General features: G+C 39.9%; 1 protein-coding gene across 2 annotated transcripts in view; it reads right to left on the bottom strand.

Annotated features, from left to right (window-relative positions):
* Positions 1–1,666: 1,666 nt before the first annotated feature.
* Positions 1,667–25,228, bottom strand: part of PGM1 (phosphoglucomutase 1) — a 62,793-nt gene continuing 39,231 nt past the window's right edge. For both annotated transcript variants that reach the window (XM_063427868.1, XM_063427869.1), the window contains exons 2-11: positions 23,594–23,756; positions 22,921–23,067; positions 20,253–20,378; positions 19,243–19,433; positions 17,975–18,129; positions 14,921–15,036; positions 7,790–7,925; positions 6,516–6,699; positions 6,255–6,389; positions 1,667–2,193 (exon numbers count right to left, since the gene is read on the bottom strand). In XM_063427868.1, the coding sequence (XP_063283938.1) occupies positions 2,104–2,193; positions 6,255–6,389; positions 6,516–6,699; positions 7,790–7,925; positions 14,921–15,036; positions 17,975–18,129; positions 19,243–19,433; positions 20,253–20,378; positions 22,921–23,067; positions 23,594–23,756 (1,443 nt within the window). In that variant the 3' untranslated portion in view covers positions 1,667–2,103. The remainder of the gene's footprint in view (positions 2,194–6,254; positions 6,390–6,515; positions 6,700–7,789; positions 7,926–14,920; positions 15,037–17,974; positions 18,130–19,242; positions 19,434–20,252; positions 20,379–22,920; positions 23,068–23,593; positions 23,757–25,228) is intronic.

The raw sequence follows: 25,228 nt of genomic DNA, 5'->3' as shown, positions 1-25,228 counted from the left end.
CATTATTGTGCTAGGAACACGCTCGTTGGATAACATGTTACATGTGGTTAACCCTTTAGGGTACATGCTAACTAGCTGTGTTACTCACCGTCACAAACATGGGTAAAAAAAATGTTTTATTATACCGTTTTGTCTTCAGCATGGTGTCAGTACGCTTATAATTAGAGTTGTGTATCTGTATCGGGCTGGTGTAGTGAATGATGGCAGAACTGCAGGTAGTAGAACGTGCAAAGCTTTCTAAGGGAGAACGAAGTTGTAAAATGGATGGCAAAGATGGGGTTAAAGGGTTAGAGACTGAAATACCATTGTATAATATAGTTATTGACGGTTACTTCCAAGAAAGTCAGGGTTAGCTGGAATTGGTGGATAAGGGGGTCCATGGCTATGTCAGAGGGAGCTAAAGGGGTTCTGTCCACGTATATATACACACAAGGTAGTGGTAAGTAGCTTATAATAATCACCACTGAATCCATCTGGGATGGTGCGATTTACACAGAGGGGTGGCCCTCCTAACCTCCCTCTCAGTAATATGGCAACCAAGTATGTCTTTGTCTGCTAGTCTTTCATTTGATGAAAGCTAGCTCTGCCTCCTTGTAGTCTGCATGCAAGGAGTAAGAGCTCTGGAAAACATTATTAAAAAGTGTGTCAGATATGTCAGGCGTTTGCACAGTATATTCTCAACTAATAGTGTGGTCCGATTGTCACTGTATAAAGGAGATGGAGATGTGTGTGTGTGTGTGTGTGTAATATATATGTATATATATATATATATATATATATATATATATATATATTATATACACACACACACACACATGCATATACACACACAAACACACACAGTCATGTTTGTTTTGCAGCCACAGGACCTGGGGACCTTGCCGTCATTGAGTCGACCATAAACTACTCTGTAGACCAAAGTATTCTAGAGTCAAATATGAGGCCATCTGTCAGACAGCTCAAACTTGCCTGAAATTGGGTCATGACAAAAATTGGGTGACAATGATCCCAAGCACAGCAGCAAATCTACAACATAATGGCTGAAAAAGAAAAGAATCAAGGTGTTGCAATGGCTCAGTCAAAATCCAGACCTCAACCCGATTGAGATGCTGTGACAGGACCTTAAGAGAGCAGTGCATAAACAAATGCCAGTAAACCTCAATGAACTGAAGCAATGTTGTAAAAAAAGAGAGGACCAAAATTCCTCCACAATGATGAGAGAGACTGTCAAAGTCATACAGAGAACTATTCCTTAGTTATTGCTGCTAAAGGTGGTTCTACAAGTTATTAAATCATAAAGTGTCTTCAAAAGGCTTTATTGTTGTTAAGTAAATCATGACATGGTGTAATTGTCATGTGTTGTTGCTCATCTGAGGTTGTATTTACCTAATTTTAAGACCTACTAAGGAAGAGGTTATTATGTCCTGATATGTAAAACTATAACAATTTATACTATCTTATTCCCATGAGAGAGAGAGAGAGAGAGAGAGAGTGAGTGTGTGTGTGTGTGTGTGTCTGAGACAGAGAATCATTCATTACAAGAACTACATTTTTAAAATGGTCCACGTAATTTCAAAATATTAAATTTGAGGAATAAATAAATAAAAAGAATGAAGATAGTAAACAGAATATTGGTGAAATTAAGTATTACACAACTCTTACAAACTTTATTTTAAACATTTTATTATATATTTGATATTATGGCTTTCTGTGAATATTTATTTTGTATGAACAGGATGGTTCCCCGAGACTGGTTTTTATGATTACGTCTGCAGTTTATTAATTGAAAAAAAACATAATTCTTGTTGATTACCAACTCGTAGAATTAGTCCTAGACAGACATATTGGGGTCTAAAAAAAAAACAAAACAAAAAATAAACTGTAAACAATATTGAAATTGTGTCTGTGATTTGGGACTGAAAAAAAAAGCAATTGTAAACTGTGTTTTTTTTCAGCTTATGTTAATGATAGACATAGAATGATAACTAACACACACACAATCTGTACAGACAAGACAATACAGGGATTATATTATGGGGACAGAGACATGGCTTCCAACAGAAATCAATTTCTTAGGCCGAATCTTTCAGTGCTTCCTCCTGTTTACGTTATGACGGTTGGAGCGTCACGTCCTGTTCTCTCCTGAAGTTTTGAAAGCTTAAGTGCAATGGTAATCAGGGGGGCCAACATAACCTGGGGAGAAAGGAAAATAAAAATGACACCAGCATCGGTATACATTTTTTCTGCCTTAATGTAACCCTAATTACAAGTGAAAAAATCCGCATGTTCAGGACAATATTTCGGTTGCACTACAATTGGGTCAATTTGCGAGTCATCCTCAGCATATGTGTATTTTTTTCACTTAAGTAAAATTTATGAATATTTTTTAAAATCTTTCACGTGCACCAGCATTATTCTCCAACTTCTCTTTATTCAAAAACACAGTATATCTGACCACAGCAGGACATCAAAAGCTTGTGCACATTCACAAATTCCGACATCACAGGCACGCAAAAGTTTACTCTGGGATAGTTTTCGACCTTCAATCTTTCCATGATCCTAGCAGATAGCTGGTGCTTCTGAACAAAAAAGGCAAAACATTGACTGAGATGCACAAAAGAGTTAATAAATGAAAAAAGAAGTGGGCACGGAATTGGTCAGAATCCAAGGCAGATTTCTTGAAGCACACAGGATTCTGTCCATTTCCGTTCCCAATCCTTTTTTCATTTATTAGTGATTGAAGAGTAGAGCCACTCTGGGCTAGTTTGATTTGTTTTATTTTGTATTTAAAAGAGTGAATACATATTTATAACAAAGTAATGCACAGCAGGGTTAGATTTCAGAAATCAGGGTTAGATGTGTTGTTGTACCATAATGACTATTAGGTTAAACCATAATAAAGTTGTACATTCCTGTGGAACATACTGATCATTTTTTTGATACGTTGGACATAATACAGAGAGTAGCACGTTTTATTTTATTTTAAGCTGCAATATTTTATTTTTCTTATTTTCTGTAAGAACCACTCTTAAATGGTTACTCCTAACGCCATGACCACTTCAGTGCGCGCTCTCGCTCTCTCTCGGAAAGAAAGGTGTATTCCATTCACTCACACTTTAAGTAGGAGACGCCAGATATTTAGAAGATTCTTGAAGAATAATCTGAATACTTTGGATGTAGTACCAAAAACAGCCTCTGAACTCTATGGGGTGCTGCGTGCAGGCCAGTAATAACCTAAATCACCCTTATAGCAGAGATCTGTATGCATAATACTTCCCAAGGTGTGTAGCCAAGCTAAGAAAAAGCCGCTCACAGCGCTACTGAATCAGGCTGACCCGGCAGTAATTTGGGAATAGATGTTCTTATAGAAATAAAATGACTAACAGAAGTAGACTGTCCATTTATGTAAACAATAATGGAGATTTATTTCCCCATTGTGAGTATTACAGAGAAAGAATGCAGGAGAGGCAAACAAGAACTGAGAAGGTGTGCAATGTCCAAGGGTCTCTACCAGCCAGAAAGTGCATTAGAGTTAAAAGGACACTCCAGACCCTTAAATCGCGATAGCTTGCTGAAGGGGCTTTTTGTGTGAAGAGTGTTTCCTCTTTGTTTTTCTTTTTTTTTAATTTTATAAAAAATAAATAAATCACAGTTTTAATAAAAATTTGAACTTTTATCAAGTAACCTTGTTACACCCCCCTGGCTGTCTACCAGACAACAGGTCCTGTTACTTCCTGGTTTGGTTAGCTCAGTGGAGATAAACTCAAGAGGCAGCAATTGCCCAGTACACCAGCCTTGCAAAGACTTCTCATTGAGCTGCATTGGGAAGTCTGTGATTGGACAGCCACTGAAAGTCTGGGCTGGGTTAGAAGGGGGGGGAGTGGGGAGGCTTTCAAAGGTTGCCGACAAGAGAATAGGCTTTGGAAAGCTGATTTTACCCCATTGAAAAAATGCATAATTAAATGCATGCATGTTTGCACTTAAGGTATATCTAGTAAAGCAGTGATGGGGAACCTTCGGCCCTCAAGATGTTGTGGACTACATCTCCCTTGATGCTTTGCCAGCGTTATGGTTGTAAGAGCATTATGGGAGATGTAGTCCAAAAACATCTGGAGGGCCAAAGGTTCCCCATCCTTGCACTAAAAAGAACAGTGATTTTTATAGATTTTTAAGCCTTGTGATTGCAACTAATCTCTTTGTTCTTGAACTGCTTCTACCTTTACTTTCTCTTTTGCCCCTGTTAAGTATTTATTAATTTACAGAAAACCTTGATGCAAACTTAATGTACAGAAAAATATTAAATATTAAATGAATTATAAGAAAATACCAATATGGGGTCAAAAAAAAAGTAATCCCAAAGAATAACGTCCACCTTTGGGGCAGAAATATACCGTATATTATATTTAAATACTATTAATGTTATTCACTGAATTCCAAGAGCCTGGCTATTTTAGACTAACATTGCAATCTGGATTTTAATTTAGTACAATTCAGAGTTTAGTGAATAACAAAGCCAGTTTATGAAAACTCAGATTACATTATCAGTGTTTTGTAAATATTCTGTTAGGAGTTCAAGTGTTTTATCTCTTCTGTATTCTTTTATATGGTACATACATTTCAATAAAAAAAAAAAAAAAATAAGCTATACATTGCAAAACTAAAAGAACACTATAGGCTTAGGAGTACAAACATACGTTCTTAACACTATAATGTTCTGCTAATTGTAGATATCTGTGATCTGGTGTGGACAAAACAAAAAATACAATTTAACCCTTAAACCATTGCCAAAACAGTCTCTGTGCTGCTGCCTCCCTGGCTGAGTTCATCAAGATTGATAGGGAAGCATCAGGGGGCTAATGCCCATGCATGGCAAGACGCAGCACTGCGCTAGTCAAATGCTCTCTATGAGCAGCATGTGATTGAGATCCGTGTGTCATGCCCACAAAATGGAAATGTTATACATTGCAGGGTTAAAACACCCGGGACACTGCACCCAAACACTTCATTGAGATAAAGCGGTATGGGTGCGTTTCGTGTCCCTTTAACAAATTTCCTTCCCTATTTTTCTATGTTCGATTATAGAAGTAATACACTAGGTTTTGGGAGGGTGATCTCGTACACTCTACCTCAAATAGTTACACAGCTCAGTTTGGTCTTTCTGTGCATTGAGACATTTGCTGGAGGTACTCATTATTAAATCTCACTGGGAGCATTCCTAATCAGGATTCTCCCAAACAGGGAAAAAGGCAAATACAGCAACAATAAAAGATGTGGTCTGCCATTAATTAACCTGTGGCATGTCTAGCCCCTTTCTGTAATATTCTGTTCGCCAAACCACCAGATCTTTAACACTACAATTGAACCGGAATACCTAAAACACGTTGCGTATACTTAGTTGCTTATAAAACTGTGTTTACAGCTGCCAAGTGTCATCCAGGTATGGTATCCATCCCAAATATAACTTTCCTAACAAGAACTATGGATTTGACCTAAACACACATTCCATTTTTTTCTCTCATTTTCATTTTTTTGTAATATGGTTCTGGCATACTGCAAAAAGTAAAAAAAAAAAAAAACACACACACACACAGAAAAAAGAAAAAACGATACACCTCCCCTGCTATTGGAGTTTCACTATTCCCGCTGTGGGAGTCAGAGCAACTTAGAGAAGACAGGAAACGGATCAAAGCCAAAACCCACAGCAAAACGCAAGAAGGAATTCAAATCTGGCAATGGCACACACACCGTCTTCAGAGCATAAGGAAGGCATTAATAATTACGAATGTATTAGGATTTCACGCCTATACTTTCCTGTACTGAGATGACCTGTGGATCACAAAGGATATAAACTACAATAGCTGCAGCACCACAGTCAGAGCTCTGTCTAATGATTTATCAATGCACCACAGACCCTCCAACATTCAAACCATTCACTCCGTTATGGCAAGGGGGGCAAATGGGAAGATCTATTTATTGCTTTTTAGACAGCTGTTTACAGTTTTCTGCTTTCACAAAAGCAAGAGTATAAAAACACAAACAAATACAAAATAGATTCACTAAATAAATAAAAATATTTTAAAACTCCAAAAGGAAAGGGGGACAGAGAGGGAAAGAGTAGTTAAAACTGCTCCCAAAAGTGTATTATATCTTTAGGTGTGGAACAGAGATTACAGTATTTTAAGTTAATCACATGTTAGTTATAGCATTGAGCGGTGACCTGTATACATACAGTTAAGCTGTTATTGTGCGTTTACCTGAGGGTCTTCATATATTTTTGGAGCATCCTTCTCATAGCTGTCTATATATAGCCTGATGGTGGCTCCAGCGCTTCCAGTACCACTAAGTCTGAAAATGATACGGGATCCGTCCGTAAAGATGAGTCTTAAGCCCTAGTAGAAGGGGGATGGTAATTAACAATATACATTACTATACTGCAATATAGATAAATAGAATATTTGCTAAAATGCACTGTTCACCAGCAAAGGAAATTCCTACCCACAATCTCAGTTTCTCACCTGGTTTCTGGAGATACTCCCATCCACAGGATCACTGTACTCAAAATTATCAGCTTTCTCCACTGTGTAAACTTTATCTCCAACGGAAAGTTGTTGACCAATAAACGAGCGATCAAACATCAAGGTTTCAAGGTCCTTCATCATCTGATTAGCTCCATCCGCAGCGACCTCTTCATAGTCGTACCTGCAGGACATTTAAAAAAGAAAGAAAAATTCATATAACATCCTACACACATTTTAAGTTGGCTCCCAGTTGAGGGTCGTGTATGTATTATTAGGCCCCATGATTCCAAGAACCGGATCTCACAATGCTTGATAGTACATGCCTGCATATTTACCATGCACATGCATATGTGTATACCTGATTGTGTAGAGTTACAAAAAAAAAAAAAATTCTCCAAAATATACTATTTCTATCCTTTTGCCAGCTATTTAGTTTGCACAATGTACAGATACTATTTACCAAGTATTATTTATATGACTCATGCACTTACCTTCTGAAACGGTCTGCATATATTTTAATGTTTTTAAAGTACTACTCTATATATTATAGCACTATCATTTGGCATGTGCCTCTTTAGAGCTCGCCTTTCCTTTTTCGTATTTCCCCTCTGGAAGCAATCAGCTATTTATTTATGCAAATGCAGTTAAGACTGCCCCCTTGTGAGGGTATTGAAAAGTGGCAAACCACTTTAACCCCTTTAAGGACACATGACATGTGTGACATGTCCTGATTCCCTTTTATTCCAGTAGTTTGGTCCTTAAGGGGTTAAACTACGGCAAAGCATTACTGAAAAACAACTTGAAATGGAAACTGCCCCTTCTCTGGTGATCACTCCACTGAAATCACCTATAATAACATTGTTTAATTTCTCCTCTGTTCTTTCTGCTTATTCCATGCTGACTGCCAGGTGCAAAGAACAGAGTTTATAACAATGACTGACAGGGAGCTAAAACGGAGGAGCCCAATTGCAGGATTACCCAGGACATACTTGAAAACGAAAGAAATCTCAATGTATCCCTCCTGGCAAAATATTTTATAAATAAATAAATAAATTAATTAAGAGGTGTGGATTTTTATAATTGAATTTTTCATGCCTCTCAACTAAATATTTGTTAAATAAAGGGATAAGAAAACATAATATTATAATTCCTGTGAAATGACAGTTGCTCTTTAAAAAATAAGGGGAAAAGATAATTCCATCTTAAAACTCCATCAGGATATGGAATAACGAGCCCACACAAAAGACGGGAAGAGGTTTGTTATGTCTAACCTTGTGAAGAAATTTCGACCATATTTCTGCCAATGATCTTTCAGAATTTCCTCAACACTTTGCTTGCGAACAGCAATTATGGATAACCAGGCAAGGACAGCCCAAAGCCCATCTTTCTCTCGGATATGATCAGAACCTGTAGAATATTAACCGAGTAAACACGTTAGGCAAGTATTTTGCTTCCAGAACGAGATTTAAGACAGGGGAGAAATAATATCACCGGAAACTAAAACGTGTTAAGTGTAGATAGACTTGGGGCTAATTAGAAGACAGACAATAGACAAGATTGCAAAATACTACTTTTGTCACATAAACGTAAAGAGTTTACAATCAGTTCTAACATCCAAGTGCTAAAGGACGGCTGTGCATTATGGGACATGCAGTTCACATGCCTCTGATTTACCAAGGTCAGCATTCAATGGCCTACATCCGATGTCTATACACCATCATGTTTGTAAGATGCTTTTAATGTAACCACTTATTAGTCTGTGTACTAAGCTACCACCAGCACTATTTAGCAGAATCTTCGTGTTAACCTAAATGTATTTTCCTTACTTAAAGATTGGGTCTCTATAGCTCTCTCTATTTCGAAACATAGCCAGATGCTAATGGTGAGAGCTTTCATGCTGCGGATGGCAAAGTTCTCCACCAGGTATTCAGAAGCCGTGAATTCACAATTAAACAATTCTGAAAGCCTGTGCGGTTTATGGTGAATCTACCATCTTCAAACTGTGTGAAAGCCAAGTTCACATTCATGTAGGCAGAAATAGCCAAAACCTATACAATGTGCTGGGAAAATAGCAAGGACCAGCGGAGACTGGACAAATGAAAGGGTCACTCCAAGCACCATGACCACTTCAGTGATTTGAAGTGATCATGGTGCCTGGAGTCTCTATGCGCAGTGTGAAACTGTACACATATGTAGTTTAATCCATGTGTTGCCGCAATTGGAGAAACATTGGAGTGTCATTAGCCAGCTCAGAACTAGTTCCGAGCTGGCTAATGTCAATCTTGTGTAAATTAAATGAAAATACTATTCCTCACCCAAATGCACCACAATCTTGTACTCTGTCTGCCTACCTATGCAGTGGTTTATGGGGTACGCAAAGTTCGCCTAGAAAAAGCTACGGACACCGTGATTGGCTGAGAGGTTATGTTACATTCTAGGAAATGTGCCGCAAAAAACGGTAACTTATATGTCAGTATTTTTTTGTTTTTTGTTTAGTTTTATTGTGGCATGTTATTTAATTATGCATTTCCTACATAAAGTAACAATGCTGGTCTGGAGTGTCCCTTTAAAAGTGTTACGGAAACATCCGCATGCCTTTCTATAAGCACACTGTGCAGACCATGTGTGAATAGATTCGAAATTCGAGAGCCAGACCGTGTGTAACACATTACGGAGTTAAATAATATCACATTTCTGGCTTTATAGGCTAATCGGACATCATATCAATTGTGGAAATAAGTCTTTACACTCAAATGGTATCATGTGCCTGGAAGCAAGATATAAAAATGTGACGGGCTACATTACACAATACTTCCAAATAGCCTCCAATCAGAACTTCATTTGGCCGCTGAGTAACACGAGCACAGGGCCTCTGTCATATGCAATGTTTGGCTGGGATAAACTTCCATATAAAATGCTGAATTTAATTTGTACATCTGTTAAAAAGTATAAAAAAAAAGGAAAAACTTCCAAAAGGCTATTGCCAAATAAAATGTTTATTTAAAAGGCCTAAATGAATGTCTCTGCAGGAAGGAAAGTGTGTGGTAAGCCTCTTGTCAAGTAACCATGTATTTCTAGTTACAATTCATACATTATTACAATGTAGTTAAAATGAAGAAATTTCAAGATTTGCCAACTTTTACAGAACTTATTGCAAAGAACTCCAAAAAAAAAAAAGTATTTGGTCTGATTCCGTTCCAGGCTGAAAATAGGAGTCTTGTGCCGTCACGGCTTGTTCTAAAAATATATGATTTTATGACTTTTAATCAGCACCTCCACATATTGCAGGTTCCCCCCGGAAAATCCACAAATTGGGGAAATTGGAAGAATTGGTCAATTATGACTATAAACAATCTATAATGAATGCATTTGATTAAGTGTTTAAATGTTTTAAAAAAAAAAAAACCGGGGGAATATGGCAAAGTGTGTTACAAATTATTACAACTTTTAAAAGCATAGAAAGTACGTAGACGTATGTAATGACGGACGAGTCACGCCAAGGACTGGATTTATAGGTAGGTGGTGGGTGTGGTGCTCTAAAAAAGTACTATTCCAAAAAAAAGAGAAATAACCATTTTGGGCCTTGTAAAAACATTCGCTCAGATCAAGAAGGGTGTAGCTCGGTCAGTAACTGCACTAACAGCCTGCAGCCGGAAACCTGGCTTCATTAAAGGAACCCTCCGAGCACTAAAACCGCCAATGCTCCTTGCATGGGTTGTGGTTCAAAGAGATCCCGGTCACAATCTGTTCTCAACCAATTAACTACAGATGCAAAGTACTAGAAGGATACAAATGAATTGATGCTGCTGTATGTTCACCCCAAGCTGAGCTAGGTCAGTGGAGAAGCACAACTTGGTCTGTGCACCTCCAAAGCAACTTAATGAATACAACTACATATCCCATAACTATCTGCACAGGCAAGAGTATATCACTCCCACTGAACATAATAAGAGGAATAATATTGGCTAGAAAAGCTCCGTGGTGTCTGTAAAAACTCGTGGATATTATCTTTAACCTTATTCTTTTTTTCAATCTTGTTTAACCCCTTAAGGACCAAACTTCTGGAATAAAAGGGAATCATGACATGTCACACATGTCATGTGTCCTTAAGGGGTTAATTCATAAGCTCTATAAGGTAATAAAAAAAATGGGAGATCCTAGGCAGCCTGGCGTGCTCTGTTAATTCTGGGTAAAACCCCCCGATGAAGAATTTGTGACCTGGCTCTCGAAGACAGGCTAAATTATACAGAGCAGAGAACAACTGCCAAGAAAAAAATATATAATCATGATACTGGCGACAATGTAATAATGAGACACACAGAACGGTCTGAGGTCTGACCGTCAATGCATAGTTACTGTAACATATAGATTTGCAATTACCAGCACTGACGCTTAAGCTACAATTTTATTTTGTCTTCAAGAACAAGGACTGGGTTTTTAAAGTTAAATGAGGCATACGTACCATAAGGACTTAAAGCCGTGGATTTGGCAGGTCTTTAACTTCAGTGAATATGCACACACACCTTAAGAGTTCAGAGTTTTATAATAAAATTGCTTTAACCACCAATTTTCCTGAACAAGCAAAAAGAAAGGAAGGTCTGTGCAACTAGAATTATTTATGCGAACCAAGGTGCTACCCAGATAATAAAAGACATACTTAATACCTCACTGGATAAAACATTGAAAATTCTTTCTGATGTCAGGTAACAGATCACATTAAAAAAAAAAGATTATCTTTTAATTGTATGTTACACATATAGCAATCCAGGCACGGCCAGGGCACTCATTGTATTGGAGGTATTGAAAGCGAAACACTGTGTCACTGCTGCACACCCCCTACATGCTGACTGTTAGCTGTACAGCTTAGAATAATGATTGACAGGGAGTCAACATGGAGCCACTCCGTTCTAGGAGAAATGTAAATACAGTGAAGTGGATTTCTACATTTAAAGGGTTACTTCATGCACTGTGATCACTTTACTGGTTAATAGTGATCATGGTGCCTTCAGTCCGTGTGCGCAGTGTTTAACCCCTTTGAGTCATTGTCATCAACTAGAGTTTGAGGCTGCCCAAATGTCAAAATCCAGATTAGACACTTCGAACACTCACTCACACACTCTCTCTCTCGTTCTGTCTTTTACAAGGCTACTTTAAAATCACTTATCTTAGCAAATAAATATGGAGATTCAGTTACCCCATATTGTCTTAAAGGACCACTATAGGCACCCAGACCACTTCAGCTCAATGAAGTGGTCTGGCTGCCAGGTCCATCTTGGGTTAACCCTGCAGCTGTAAACATAGCAGTTTCACAGAAACTGCTATGTTTACCTATGGGTTAATCCAGTCTCTAGTGGCTGTCTCATTGACAGCCGCTAGAGGCGCTTCCGCACTTCTCACTGTGATTTTCACGCTCTCGCCGCGCATGCGCATTCAGCGGATGACGTCGGAAGAGGGAGGAGAGTCTCCACCGCCGAGGGAGCCCGGCGCTGGAGAAAGGTAAAAAAATTTTTTTTTTTTTATAAATTCTTTATTTTTGAGTGCATAAGGAAAAATAACAGTTTCAAATGCTTGTGCCATGCCCCAACAGCATGTACCCGCGATATAGTAATAAACATCAATGTAGTAAGGCATGACAAGGGAATACAATGCACATTTTTTTATATATTATGACGTGAAGACTGTTTTTAAACTTAGATAGTTGTGAGGTGAGAGATGAGAATGCAACAAACAACATACTACGCTAGTTGGCCAGCATTACATACGGATTGCACATTTTAAAGTTTATGTAGAGTAGGAGGCCGGTTAGTCCGAGCTGTCTATGCAGTAAGAAACAATCTGCAACCATATGCGAGATTAGCGTACTAGATTAAGCGGTGTTCCTACAATTTTTTTCACATTAGATACTGTTAACCAGATAATTAACTATGGTTTATCTAAGACATTGCGGGAATAGCTGTCTTGACCCAATGGCGTGTAGGCAGATGAGTCGTCGATGCCTGTAATGCCTTAACAGCTTTAACAAGCGCAAACATAATCAACACAATTTTTCAGTGTTATGGCAGGAGTGAGCATTTTTAGTACGTTAGTAATGCTAGACATAGCAGACGATCAACAAGCAAATTACAGTTTGCGAGCATGTGATGTGTAGCTGTGATGTATGCAAAGCATATGAGCAATTAGCATTCTGTCAAATAACTAAACATAAGATAAACATAAAATAAGACCCCCCACTCGTCCCCCCCAAGTAATTAAGGTAGGTTAGGACTGTCTCTATAGCAGAGGCTAAATTTATGTGAATGTTCAACTAAAGTACTTAGAGGTAATAGGCACCTTGCCTGTCTTAGAGTCCCCAGCTTGATTCTCAAGTCAGCCGATGCCTGGCAGGGGCTGCGTGTATCCACACTGTTCAGGGTGAGGCATCCAGCTCACCTTGTGGACGTGATCTTGGTGGGGCATATTGAGTCAGTCTTGTGGTTGCGTGGCCTGTCTCCCGGACCGATCGTGGGATGCCACTGCCACGGGAGGATCTGCCTGTTGCTGTCGCTTCATAGGGCCTCGCGTCCCGCCGTTTCTCCAGCTTGTTCATGCCCGCTTTGCCCTTCCGGAGCTTGTGTCGCATCTCCACTTGCAGTGAGCCTAGGGCGCCGTCTCCTGGGTTTTCCCGGGTCTCTGGGTGCGGCCCCTGGTCTGCTGCTGCACTCTGTGGGGCTCCAGAAGCATGACCCCAAGATGGCTCCTTGTTGGTGCTTGCCTCTTGTGGGTTTATTTTCAGAGGGGGTTAGTGCTACCCTCCGCTTGACTGCCTGATGTAGGTTCTGTGGCAGGTCTGTGGGCAGATTCTCCGGCACCGGAGGTTGCATGCGGGCCTCCAGTTTCTCCCAAAAGGAGGTTAAGATTTTATTTAACCGGCACTCCGTTTCCAGCGCTGCACTGCATGGGTCAGTAGCGTTGGAGGCATCCGCAATTTTGTTGGCCTTGTCGGTAGTAGGCCCGGGATTCTGTGTTGATGTTACAAGTACTTTGCATGGGGTTCGGGTGGGGAAGGACCGGGCCCCGGTTTAAGTTTTCACCTTGTTGTGGCAGCAGGGGAGCCTGCGCCTGCCTTGCTTGTAGGCCTCACCAGGGTGATGGGTGAGTATTGCTTGAACTGTCACTTAAGTGGTGTCATTTTGTTCACCTCAATGTTCCCTCTCGGTTGGTGACCTTGCTGTATCGAGTAGCCGCTGTTTTAGTCGCGATATTCTGCTTTGTTTGTTCTGGTAAGCAGGAGCTGCTAAGACAGGCTTCCTCTCTGCTCTGCAGCCAGGCCTCGCCCCCGAGAAAGGTGAAAATGTAACTCCTTCATCCCAGCGGGAGAGGGACCCAGAAGGTGGGTTTGTTTTCCTGGCACTACAGTGGTCCTTTAAGCCCACCACTATGTCACAGTACCCCAATATTGTTGGGTCCTGCACTAATTGTTTTTTTGTGTCAGCAATGAAAGATCAGCAAAATCAGCATCCGGTTTCAGCAGCTCCGCAAAAGTCAGATGTTGTAAACCCTGCTTCGGAAGAACCACTGTGCCCGGCGGGACTGGGTAAGAGGGCAATCCGTTGTAAAACAATTTACTCCATTACCGGGGAACATGCTAGGGTACTCCTAACAGACTTTCCACTAAAGCGGGCTATAATGGGGGATGATGATTGGAGTTTACCATTCATTTTATTTTTCACACCTCAAAACGTACAGTTGTTAAATATAGGAAGTAAGTAACAATATAAAAAATCCTGGGAAATGATGGTTTCCCATTACACTGCCCCGCTCTCCTGCTTTCTATGGTCAGTGACTAAGACATTTGCAATTGGTACTTAACCTGTAGCATCTCGGGAAGTAGATAACTACGTTTACGAGCAATTCTTCGAGGACAAAATCTAGTGCATCTGCTTTTCTTGATCTGCTTTCGAAATAAGCTTATTATAGATTCTACATAATCTAGCTCAGCAGAATACACTGGATCTGGTGAATGAGCAGCTGGCATCATGGGGCCCCTATAGCCTGAATCAATAATCTAATATTATTATTATTATTATTATAAGATTTACTACTCCAGAGAGGTTGTGCTTATCTGCAAGTTTAAAAAAAAAAAAAAAAATTCACGTCAAAAGCAAAGATGCAGAATCTAAATTTTGGATATACAGATAAAGAAACATTGATCTTTTTGTAAGGACAACACAACACAAAAATATATTTGGTATTTATTACACTTTTAGGTTTGGTGGCCAATTTGTCTATACATTTCCAGTCCATTTACATTTCATTGACCACTATGCAGTTAAATAGCGAAGGTTTTAATGCAAAGCAAATATAATAATCACAATAAACGAAAAGCCGGATTAAATACCCAGAACCCCATAATGAGAACTCACCAGTTCCAAAACTTTCTTCCCCACACAGGGATAGCTTGTTAGCGTCCATTAAATTGCCAAAGAATTTCCATCCCGTTGGAGTCTCGTATAAAGCAATCTTTGTAGCTTTTGCCACTCTTGAAAAGAAGAAAAATGAAAATACTGGATTATGGTTTTCACAGCTAGACTTTTTTTTTTTACTTTTTAAAAGATCACATGGCTATAATTAAAGCACCAGGTTTATTTATTTATTTTAACCTATGTTTTTATTTCAGATTTTCATGATCTAAAATATTACTTGCACCTCTCTCAAACACGACGCAATAAATGTTTTAAGGACCTAAAAGCCCACTCTTTACTTTCATTTATTTTTTTGTTACGTTTTGTTTTCCCTTTGTTGCCATGGTGATGGAGTATATAGTGTGAGACAAGAAAGAGAGTCTATTCCAATTTATACATAGATTTCTTTAACCAGTAAGGACATTTGTAACAAGTGAACAAAACTGAACTCATTTATAATATTTATTAGAAAAATAAAAGTACAAAATATCATTAAAAATTTAGTTTTTATACCGCAAAATATTTTTTTTTATCAACTTATCTTCTTATTTAATTTAATGTTTTTCACCTTCTTTTGCAACAGCTGCAGACATAAGGACATGTGACTAAACCAGACGGGCTGGAGTCTATTTCCAACCAATATTACTGTGCAACTTTACTTTATGAGATGCTCTTATTAAAATAAGTTAGAATAAAGAAAGAAACGCCACGCTCCTTCAGTTCAGCGTTTATTCAATCAAACACAAGTGGATCAGGCATTTTTCAAGCCTCTATACACATGGTCTAAGGAGCACTCAGCAATCGGATTCTAATTAAGTCAGTGCCTACGTCTAGAATTATGTGAATTAAAGGGACACTATAGTCACCTGAACAACTTCAGCTTAAAGGACGACTCTAGGCACCCAGACCCCTTCAGCTTAATGAAGTGGTATGGGTGCCAGGTCCAGCTAGGGTTAACTAATTTTTTTATAAACATAGCAGTTTCAGAGAAACTGCTATGTTTATCAATTAGTTAAGCCTTCCCCTTTTTCCTCTAGTGGCTGTCTCACTGACAGCCGCTAGAGGCGCTTGCGTGATTCTCACTGTGAAAATCACAGTGAGAGCACGCAAGCGTCCATAGGAAAGCATTGTAAATGCTTTCCTAGGAGACCGGCTGAATGCGCGCGCAGCTCTTGCCGCGCGTGCGCATTCAGTCGACGGGGAGGAACGGAGGCGGAGAGGAGGAGGAGAGCTCCCGCCCAGCGCTGGAAAAAGGTAAGTTTTAACCCTTTTCCCCTTTCCAGAGCTGGGCGGGAGGGGGTCCCTGAGGGTGGGGGCACCCTCAGGGCACTCTAGTGCCAGGAAAACGAGTATGCTTTCCTGGCACTAGAGTGGTCCTTTAATGAGGTTGTTCAGGTGAGAACTATAGCTCCCTGCAGCCTCTCTCATGTAAACACTGTATTTTCTAAGAAAATACAGTGTTTACATTGAAAGCTAAGAACACCTCCAGTTGCAGTTACTCAGAGTGAACCAGAGGGACTTCGGAGTTGATGGAGGCATAATATGTCTCCATCCACTCAGATCTGCTGTCAGCAGAGCACAGGGCAGCACTGTGTACAGCATCATATGATTCAGTATCTCCTCCCTCTGCATGCAGACACTGAACTTTCCTCATAGAGATTCATTGATTAAATTAATCTCTATGAGGAGATGCTGATTGGCCAGGGCTGTGTTTGAATCATGCTGGCTCTGCCCCTGATCTGCCTCTTTGTCAGTCTCAGCCAATCCTATGGGGAAGCACTGTGATTGGATCAGGCTACCACATGTCAGCAGACTGCTTGTTTTTCTGAGTCTAACAGCATGCAGAGTTACAGCTTCTGGCTTGAATACGGTAAGATTTTTACTATATTTATGGAGGCATGAGGGGCCCAGGGGGGCTAGATGGTGGTGTTAACACTACAGGGTCAGGAATACATGCTTGTGTTAGACATATAAAAAAGTTACATGTTGGGAAGTAAACAAGATCATTCCAATTATCTTAAAGTCTTGTAGAGGCAGCAGGTGATTGAACCACCTAGCACATGGTAAACAGGTATTCCTCTTACTGGGGAAGGTTGGTACGGAAGCCCAGAGACGTCAAGTATTTTTATTATTATTATGAATTGTTGGGTTAATAAAACAACTTGTTTTCTCAAGGTAACAAGTCTGAACATTTTTTAAAATGCATGGCCTCTCTGGGCTTCTGTAGGTTAGTGCTTACAAATTAAATTGATTGTTGTTTATTTTCAGTAACAGTCATTAACACGAACTGTGAAGCAGTTACCATGAAAACCAACTGATGCTTCTAAGTGCTCAATTTGTAGAACTTTGCCCCAAAACTCTTTACACGGAATCATTAGTATGTTTCGCACCAATTAACAATCTAAGCGGGTGCAAAAAGGTGTTGTTTATGTGGCTGCAGTTTTGCTTCAAAACCAGGTAATCATATAATGAAGATTTTAGAGATTTGATTGCAATTCTACTTCTTTAGATATCTGTACATTTTAGCCTTGTGCACTACACAGCACACCTGCCTGCCTTCGTAGGGTTCATACTCCGTTTATTAAGTGGGAGTAGATTCAAAATTACTCCTGCAATATCTCTGAACATGAAACTTTCCAAAATGACGTAAAAGTTGTTCACATAACACACACCAGACGCCAGGCGAGTACACATGTCCGTATGCAGCACGTCACAAAAAGCTCTCTATCAAAGGATCTTTTCAGAATGCGAGTTTTTGCTGTTTCACTGCAATAATGTCACATTTTTTCCTACAAAGCTAATTTTGTGAGATCATTGAAATTTGTGAGTGGAAGGAGAACATGAACACCAAGCCTGTGAAATAAGGAAACATTAAAGCATAGATAGCTGCTCTATGTCTACAACAAAATGTAACTCAAAATTCTAATTCAGTGTCGAGGTCAATGGATACATAGCAAATTCTTTATCATGATCTTAAAGGAACTGCACACCGCATAATCACCGTCACATTTGTACCTGTCCAAGGCTCCACTTGTTGGCATACTTCTCGCAAAACCACGAACACCAGTTTGCTGAAAATAAGGAATACTGAAAATATTGGCTGCAATGACTGCCACCGAGTCAGACGGGTTGACAAAGAAGGCGTTTTTCCCAAGAATCATGTTACGATCCTAAGAGAAAACAGAGAGGTAATTTCTAAGAAATGCACTTTGAGATTCATGAAAAAGGTAATCGGCTTTAACTCCAAGTTTAGATTAAAATGAATTTAAAAAATGTATTTACACATTTAATAAACACTAAGAAGAAGGCAAAACACAAATCACATCCCCATCTCTAAATAGAAACACCAAATGAAAAGATACAACTGACAGATTTGTGCACATAAAAAAAGATATGATAAATTTCCCATGATCTGAACACAATATTACATTTAAAGGGTAATTGTCACTTTCCAGGATTTTATTAGAACGTTTCCTTAGCCAATATATTTAATAAAAGGTGTTTGTAAGATCTGAAAAATAAAATGGAACTTAGAAATCCACACTGCTGTATTATCTATCTATGGCTGCCGTAACCCTTAAGCGTTTGCCTGGAGTGCAGGCTACAAGGGCCCCCTGCAACTTCTTCAGCCAATCAGGAGACCAAAAGATCTCAGTGTGGTCAGTACCTAGCGGGTGGAGATTACAGTCCACTCCCTCGCAGTGCTAGCACTTTCTGACTCAGAGCACTACTACCAGCTCTGACTGTGATCGGCAACCACCGGAGCATGTATGGGGACCACTCCCAGTCACCACCACCCCCACCCCCACACTACTCTCAGCCACACCCAGAAACCACACCACTCACAAACTTCCCACACACTATCCACTACCAAGACAGACAAGCTGCTAAATGTTTAATATATAAAAGAGAACAAACCCTCACTTGAAAAAAGTAACACAATTAATAAGTGGTTTTCAATATTTTATTCAATTGTGTAATGTGATAATTGCCCTTTAAAAAGGTGTTTGAAAAGAAAATAGGTTAATAAGTGAAATCATCTTCCCATTAAATAATTGTAACGAGACTCCACATGTGTAAGAGCTTTCTGACCAGTAGCAAATGCGGTTATCAGTGGTCCAATTCCATATGCCAATAAAATACTATTTGTGGTTCAGCCTTTCAAATGACTCACTTAACCAAAATTGTTCTCTTCCTTATATTTAATCAAGGCTGGAAACCGCATTGTTAGTCTAACGTTTTGGGGAAGAAAGTAAGAAATAATAATTCATATGATTTCTTACCCCATCACCATCAAATGCTGCTCCAAAATCATGTTCTCCGGTCTTCATCGTTTCCACCAACTCGGACGCATAGGTTAAATTTGGATCGGGATGGTGACCGCCGAAATCCTCCAGCGGGATGCAGTTTACCGCAGAATTTGCAGGCGCGCCAAGCTCCTCACAAATAATCTTTTTTACGTATGGTCCAACAACTGATCAGACACAAAAAATATTTTTTTTTTTACAGAATATTCTATAATATTGTATTAGTGCATTATTAATAATATATATATATATATATGATGATGTGATATATATTTATTGTAATCTAGAGAAAGAGCTGTACTAGATCATTATTAAACATGAAATCTAGACCATTATTTTTAACCAATTTGTAAATACTGAACAAATTTTAAAAGATTGTGGAAAACTGGCACTTAAAAGTGAAAAAAGTGCGACTGGTTTCAGTGTGAAACCAATTACTAAAATCCCACCATTAAAATGATAAACACAATATTAATTAAAGTGAACGGCGCAGTAATAAAATTATTATTTACTTCATGAGGAATGAGCTAATGGGAGTGTCCCACGTGTTCTAGACCTGCGGCTTACATTATACATTGCCCTTCTAAAGGCTGGCAAACTATCAGAGCATGGAGCAACTGAAAGATCCAAATCTAGGGATCTACCATTTGTCCACCTCTGATACAGAGTGTATCACACACACATGAACATCACTATGGAATTGCTGAGCGTGCATGATCTTATATAGAAATTCCAAATAGACGTGAAAAGGCATGATCGAGTCCACAGCATCAGGATCACTGATGTTTCATAATGTACCTGGATATTCAGCAGACTCTGCAATGTGGTTTATACTTCCTTCCACTGCACTCCTCACCCCAGTAAGAGCCTCAATTCCATTTACTGGGGTGAGGGGAAGAGAAGTGGTCACTTTCCTCATTAAAGTGATCACAACGTGAATTTTGGTGCCAGGAGCATTATCTAGCCTGGGATTGCAGAAATCTTACCTCCGTGCATAGCATCAAGTCGGATTTTAAGCCGGTTTTGTCCTGAAACAAGTTCTTTTAAGGCACTGAAGTCGAAGATATTTCTCAACATGTTTGCATAGGCTTCTACAGAATCCACAATCTCGACTGGAACAAAAACAAAAGCAAAAAATATTTTGGATGCAATTATAAAGCATATTTAAGTGGATATTTTCTTATACTCTTGTTCCTTAATGTCCTTAACTCCAGACCCTTTCCATTTTAAAAGCATACAAAATAAACATTACACATTCACATTGGCATCAATTCCCTCACTTGCTGAAACCTCCAGAGGTAAGAGTTTATTTAATTACATCTGCACAGACCAGGAAGTGAGTACGACCTCTCAGCCAACCCTGGGCCTACTATTGGTTTCAGTAGAACACTCTGGCTGTTCAGTGTGGCGATAAGTGATCCATAATATAGTCTTAGTAATACATACAGATCCATAGAATGGATGACATTTCTCAGATTCTTAGTCATAAAAAATAGAAGAAGTGAAAACATGCTTGCAATGTCCCTTTAAATTACATCCCCCCCTACTGTACGGGTAAGTATACGTCACTAATAATTTAGGGGGTAGAGAAGGAACATTCTAAGTACCATAACAAGACAGATTGCTTTAGTGGTTATGGTGCCTGAAGTGCCCTTGCACTGTCCTACAGTAAGTAGTCAAACCATTTCAGTAAGTTGGGACAATTTACCTGGGTCCCCCATACACCCATGCTGCAAGACATTTCTCCTGCAGGATATGTCATATGTATCTATCGATCTAATCACTAGACATGTGCAATTCGTTTCGGTCCGAATATAAATTCGGACGAATTTTGGACATTCGGGTACTTCCGAATGTCCGAATTGCTGAAGTGCCAAATTGCCGAGGTCCCGAAGTTCCGAAATTACAGAATTTCCGAAGTGACGAAGTGCCAAAGTTCCGAAGTGTCAAAGTGCCAAAGTTCCGAAGTGTCAAAGTGCCGAAGTTCCGAAGCACAGTATTGCCTAAGTACTAATATACTTACCCAGTGAAAGAAGAAAAATGTTACATTGTATACTTTTTATTTAAAATTGTATACAAACATAGCCAGGATTCACCTGTAAGCATTTGCAACACTTACAACACTCAAGTAACATACATTCATAAAAAATGTAAGTTACTTGGCCAGTCAATGTAATGACAGGAATGAATAAGTAGATAACTCCCTAATTCCCACGGCATTAGGGAGCTATCTACTAAAAGGCTGAAAGACCTAAATTGGTCTTTCAGACAAATGTACTAACACTAAATAAAGATTACTTAGTATTAGTAATTTAAGCCCCTACTCGCTATACCGCGAGTAGGGGCATGTCTAGTAAACAGTGAGCAGCCTGTGGCTGCTCAATGTTGTAAAAAAAAAAAAAAAAAAAATAGCCCCCCCCCCCCGGCGGGTGGGGGCCCTAAAGTAATATGATGGAGGGGGACCTATTGTCCTCCCCCCCGGCCCCCACCCCTGAGCGGTGGGTGGGGGCACTACAGTAAAATACGGGTGGGGGCACTATAATAATAAGCGGGGGGACCTAATGTCCTCCCCCCTGGCCCCCACCCCTGAGCGGCGGGTGGGGGCCCTAAATACTAATGGGGGGACCTAATGTCCTCCCCCCTGGCTCCCACCCCTGAGCGGTGGGTGGGGGCCCTACAGTAAAATAAGGGGGGGGGACCTAATGTCCTCCCCCCTGACCCCCACCACTGAGCGGTGGGTGGGGGCCCTAAATACTAATAGGGGGGGACCTAATGTCCTCCCCCCCTGACCCCCACCCCTGAGCGGTGGGTGGGGGCCCTAAATACTAATAGGGGGGGGACCTCAGGGAAACCCTGAGCGGCGGTGGGGGCCCTAGATACTAAAAGGGGGGGGGGCTAAGGTCCTCCCCCCTGAGCCCCACCCCTGAGCGGTGGGTGGGGGCCCTAAATACTAAAAGGGGGGGGCCTAAGTTCCTCCCCCCTGAGCGGTGGGTGGGGGCCCTAAATACTTAAAAAGGGGGGGACCTAATGTCCTCCCCCCCCCCCCCTGGCCCCCACCCCTGAGCCTTTTTTTTTTTTTTTTTAAAACAGTGAGCAGCCACAGGCTGCTCACTGTTTACTAGACATGCCCCTACTCACGGTATAGCGAGTAGGGGCTACATTTACTAATGCTAAGTCATTTTTACTTAGTATTAGTAAATTTGTCTGAAAGACCAATTTAGGTCTTTCAGCCTTTTGGTAGATAACTCCCTAATACCGTGGGAATTAGGGAGTTATCTACTAAGCGGCTGCAATAGAAGTCCCGAAATTCCCAAGTTCCGAAGTTGCCGAATTTCCGAAGTGTCGAACTGCCGAAGTTCCGAATTGCGAAAATTCAGAATTTCGGAATGCCGAACCGAACCGAAAATTTTCCCCATGCCTACTAATCACTGTGATACACGAGTACATCCATTGGCTGTATAGCCCTGTGTAGTCAACCAGATTCTCCTAAAGGAGAAGACCACACTTCGGATATGCTTTTGGTTAGCACAAAGTGTATTTAAAATTAGGAACACTTTGACACATATGTCAATTAGGTCATAATGAACATTACAGTATAAAAAAAAACAACATAATAAATAAAGAAATAAAAGATAAATTATCAAACATATGTACCAGTAAATGGTTTGAACTTGTTCTCCAAATCAAACTGCTGTTTTCCAATGGTTCCCAAATCCACTTTGAGATCAGGACATATAGCATATTCTTCGATCGTTTTACTGAGCTGGAAAATTTTATCAGTAACAGCTTCTGGAGCAGGACCTGCATTAGTTATGAAATAAGCAAAGAGGTAACAATATACACGATATAAATTATGATAATTATATATATATATATAGCTTTTGTTTGTTTTGTTTCTATCTAGCACAGTGTTTTAGTGAAATTAGGAGCACATTTAATTATTATTGTGATGGTGCGTCAGTCACTATTAATATTATTATTATTATTATTACTACAAATAGAAGATTATATATGCTACTGCCAATGTGTGTGATTATTTTGCAATGTATACTTTGCATCTGTGGGGACCTTTAAGCCCCCATTAGACTGAAGCACCACTTGTCCAACAAAGCCCTGATGTTATGAGCAAGTGCCGGACATTTAAAGAAATGTGATCTGGACTGTTCAAGTGATCTAACTTATGCAAGGTTTTGGTCAGACAGGGTGACTACCGAAGAAAAAGAACTTAAAGATAGCTGTCCATAGAGCAATTGTAAGACTTCAATGTATGCATTACAAATGATCTACAAGTCTGTCAAATTAATAAGAGCTGTGATTTTCTTCTCACCTCCATTAGAAGTATTGAACTTAATCCCAAAGTCTCCGTTGGGACCTCCAGGGTTGTGACTGGCTGTCAAGATGATACCACCAATTGCTTTGATCTTTCGTATGATGCAGGACACAGCTGGCGTTGAGAGAATGCCATTTTGTCCAATGACCAATCGTCCAATCTGAAACACAAGATCAAGAAATCAAATCGATGGATTACAGAGCAAATATACAGTCTATTAACAAAGACTGCAGAGTGTGCAGCCCATAGAACAATGTCAGAGAGTTTTGGTAAAATTATCATTCCAAAGCATTTTGCAGAAAATTCAAACTCTGCAATTATATTAAGCTATTGAGCAAACTTTTAATAGTGAAGCAGTTGCCACGGAAACCAATAGAATGTTCATGCATTTTTGTAAAGAACATTGAGATAGAAATGACTATTTATGCATACCCTAGGACAGGGGTAGGCAACCTACGGCACTAGTGCCATGCACGGCACTCGAGGTGTCTTTGCACGGCACTCGAGGCTGCTAGAACCAAACAGGCTCTGGCCTATCAGGAGTCCCAGTAAAACTTCAGATATCTGCTAATACGAAGAGGTGGTGAAGGACAATCCTCAATTTATGCATGGCAGCACATAGAGATCACTTCACAGCACATCTGAGATCACTTCCTCCCAGCACTTGTGAATGGGAATCCACACTGTAGTAGAGCAGCCCGCAGCTGGTGTTGCAGCTCCTGTCCTTGACCTGTACCTGGCCCGCCTGGTCCCCACTGGAACCCAGGGAAGCCACCCACACTGCTAGATATACACAGAAATGCAGAATAACAGTCCACACACAAACATACACACAATCCCCACAAACAATCCACACACATGCACACAACCCCACATGCAGGCTCTCACATGCAATACACCAAACAGCCCCCAGACACTACCAAACACACAATGTGACATATCCATCCACACACAATTCCACAAGCAGCCAGGGCCGCCATCAGGGGGTGACAACCATAACGGGATGAAGTCCAATATTTCACGGACGAAACGCGTTGGATACTTGCTCTTGTGAACTTTTTATGTGTTATTGTTTTATATTGTGTTATATTTTATAACTGCCTTGGACTCCCAGTACTACTACTCTGGAACACTACAAAAGGTCCATATAATCTGGAGACATGCTGTTTTTTACTTCTTAAAGTGTAAGTTCGACCAATAAATGTATCATACCTTTTTTACAACGTACCTTCACTATATTTGATTTCTTTATTTTTATACATATCTGGTTGGAAGAAAACTACATCTTGCATCCCATACTCATCATAGTACCCCTGAGTGGGTGAAAGGCTTGATTTCCTCGTTTGTTTGTGAGTGCACTCATATCACATTTATTTATATTTCCTATTTATACTTTTTTACGCTATGTTAGCCATTTAATTTATTTATACAGAACACAATTTTGGAAGACCCGCTTGTATACAGGTCATTCTATTTTTTATATATATTCTGACGTATTCTGGGTGGTTTCCACTTCTTGGTTATGTATATACAATATAATAGCTCACATACGCACAAATACCACGATACAAAGCAATTACAATAAAAATAACAAGCAGAATACGGCAGCATATACACCTCAATTTAAAAAAA

Source organism: Pelobates fuscus, chromosome 7, assembly GCF_036172605.1.
Source record: "Pelobates fuscus isolate aPelFus1 chromosome 7, aPelFus1.pri, whole genome shotgun sequence".
Classification (NCBI taxonomy): Eukaryota; Metazoa; Chordata; class Amphibia; order Anura; family Pelobatidae; genus Pelobates; species Pelobates fuscus.
This window is presented reverse-complemented; position numbering and strand designations above follow the sequence as displayed.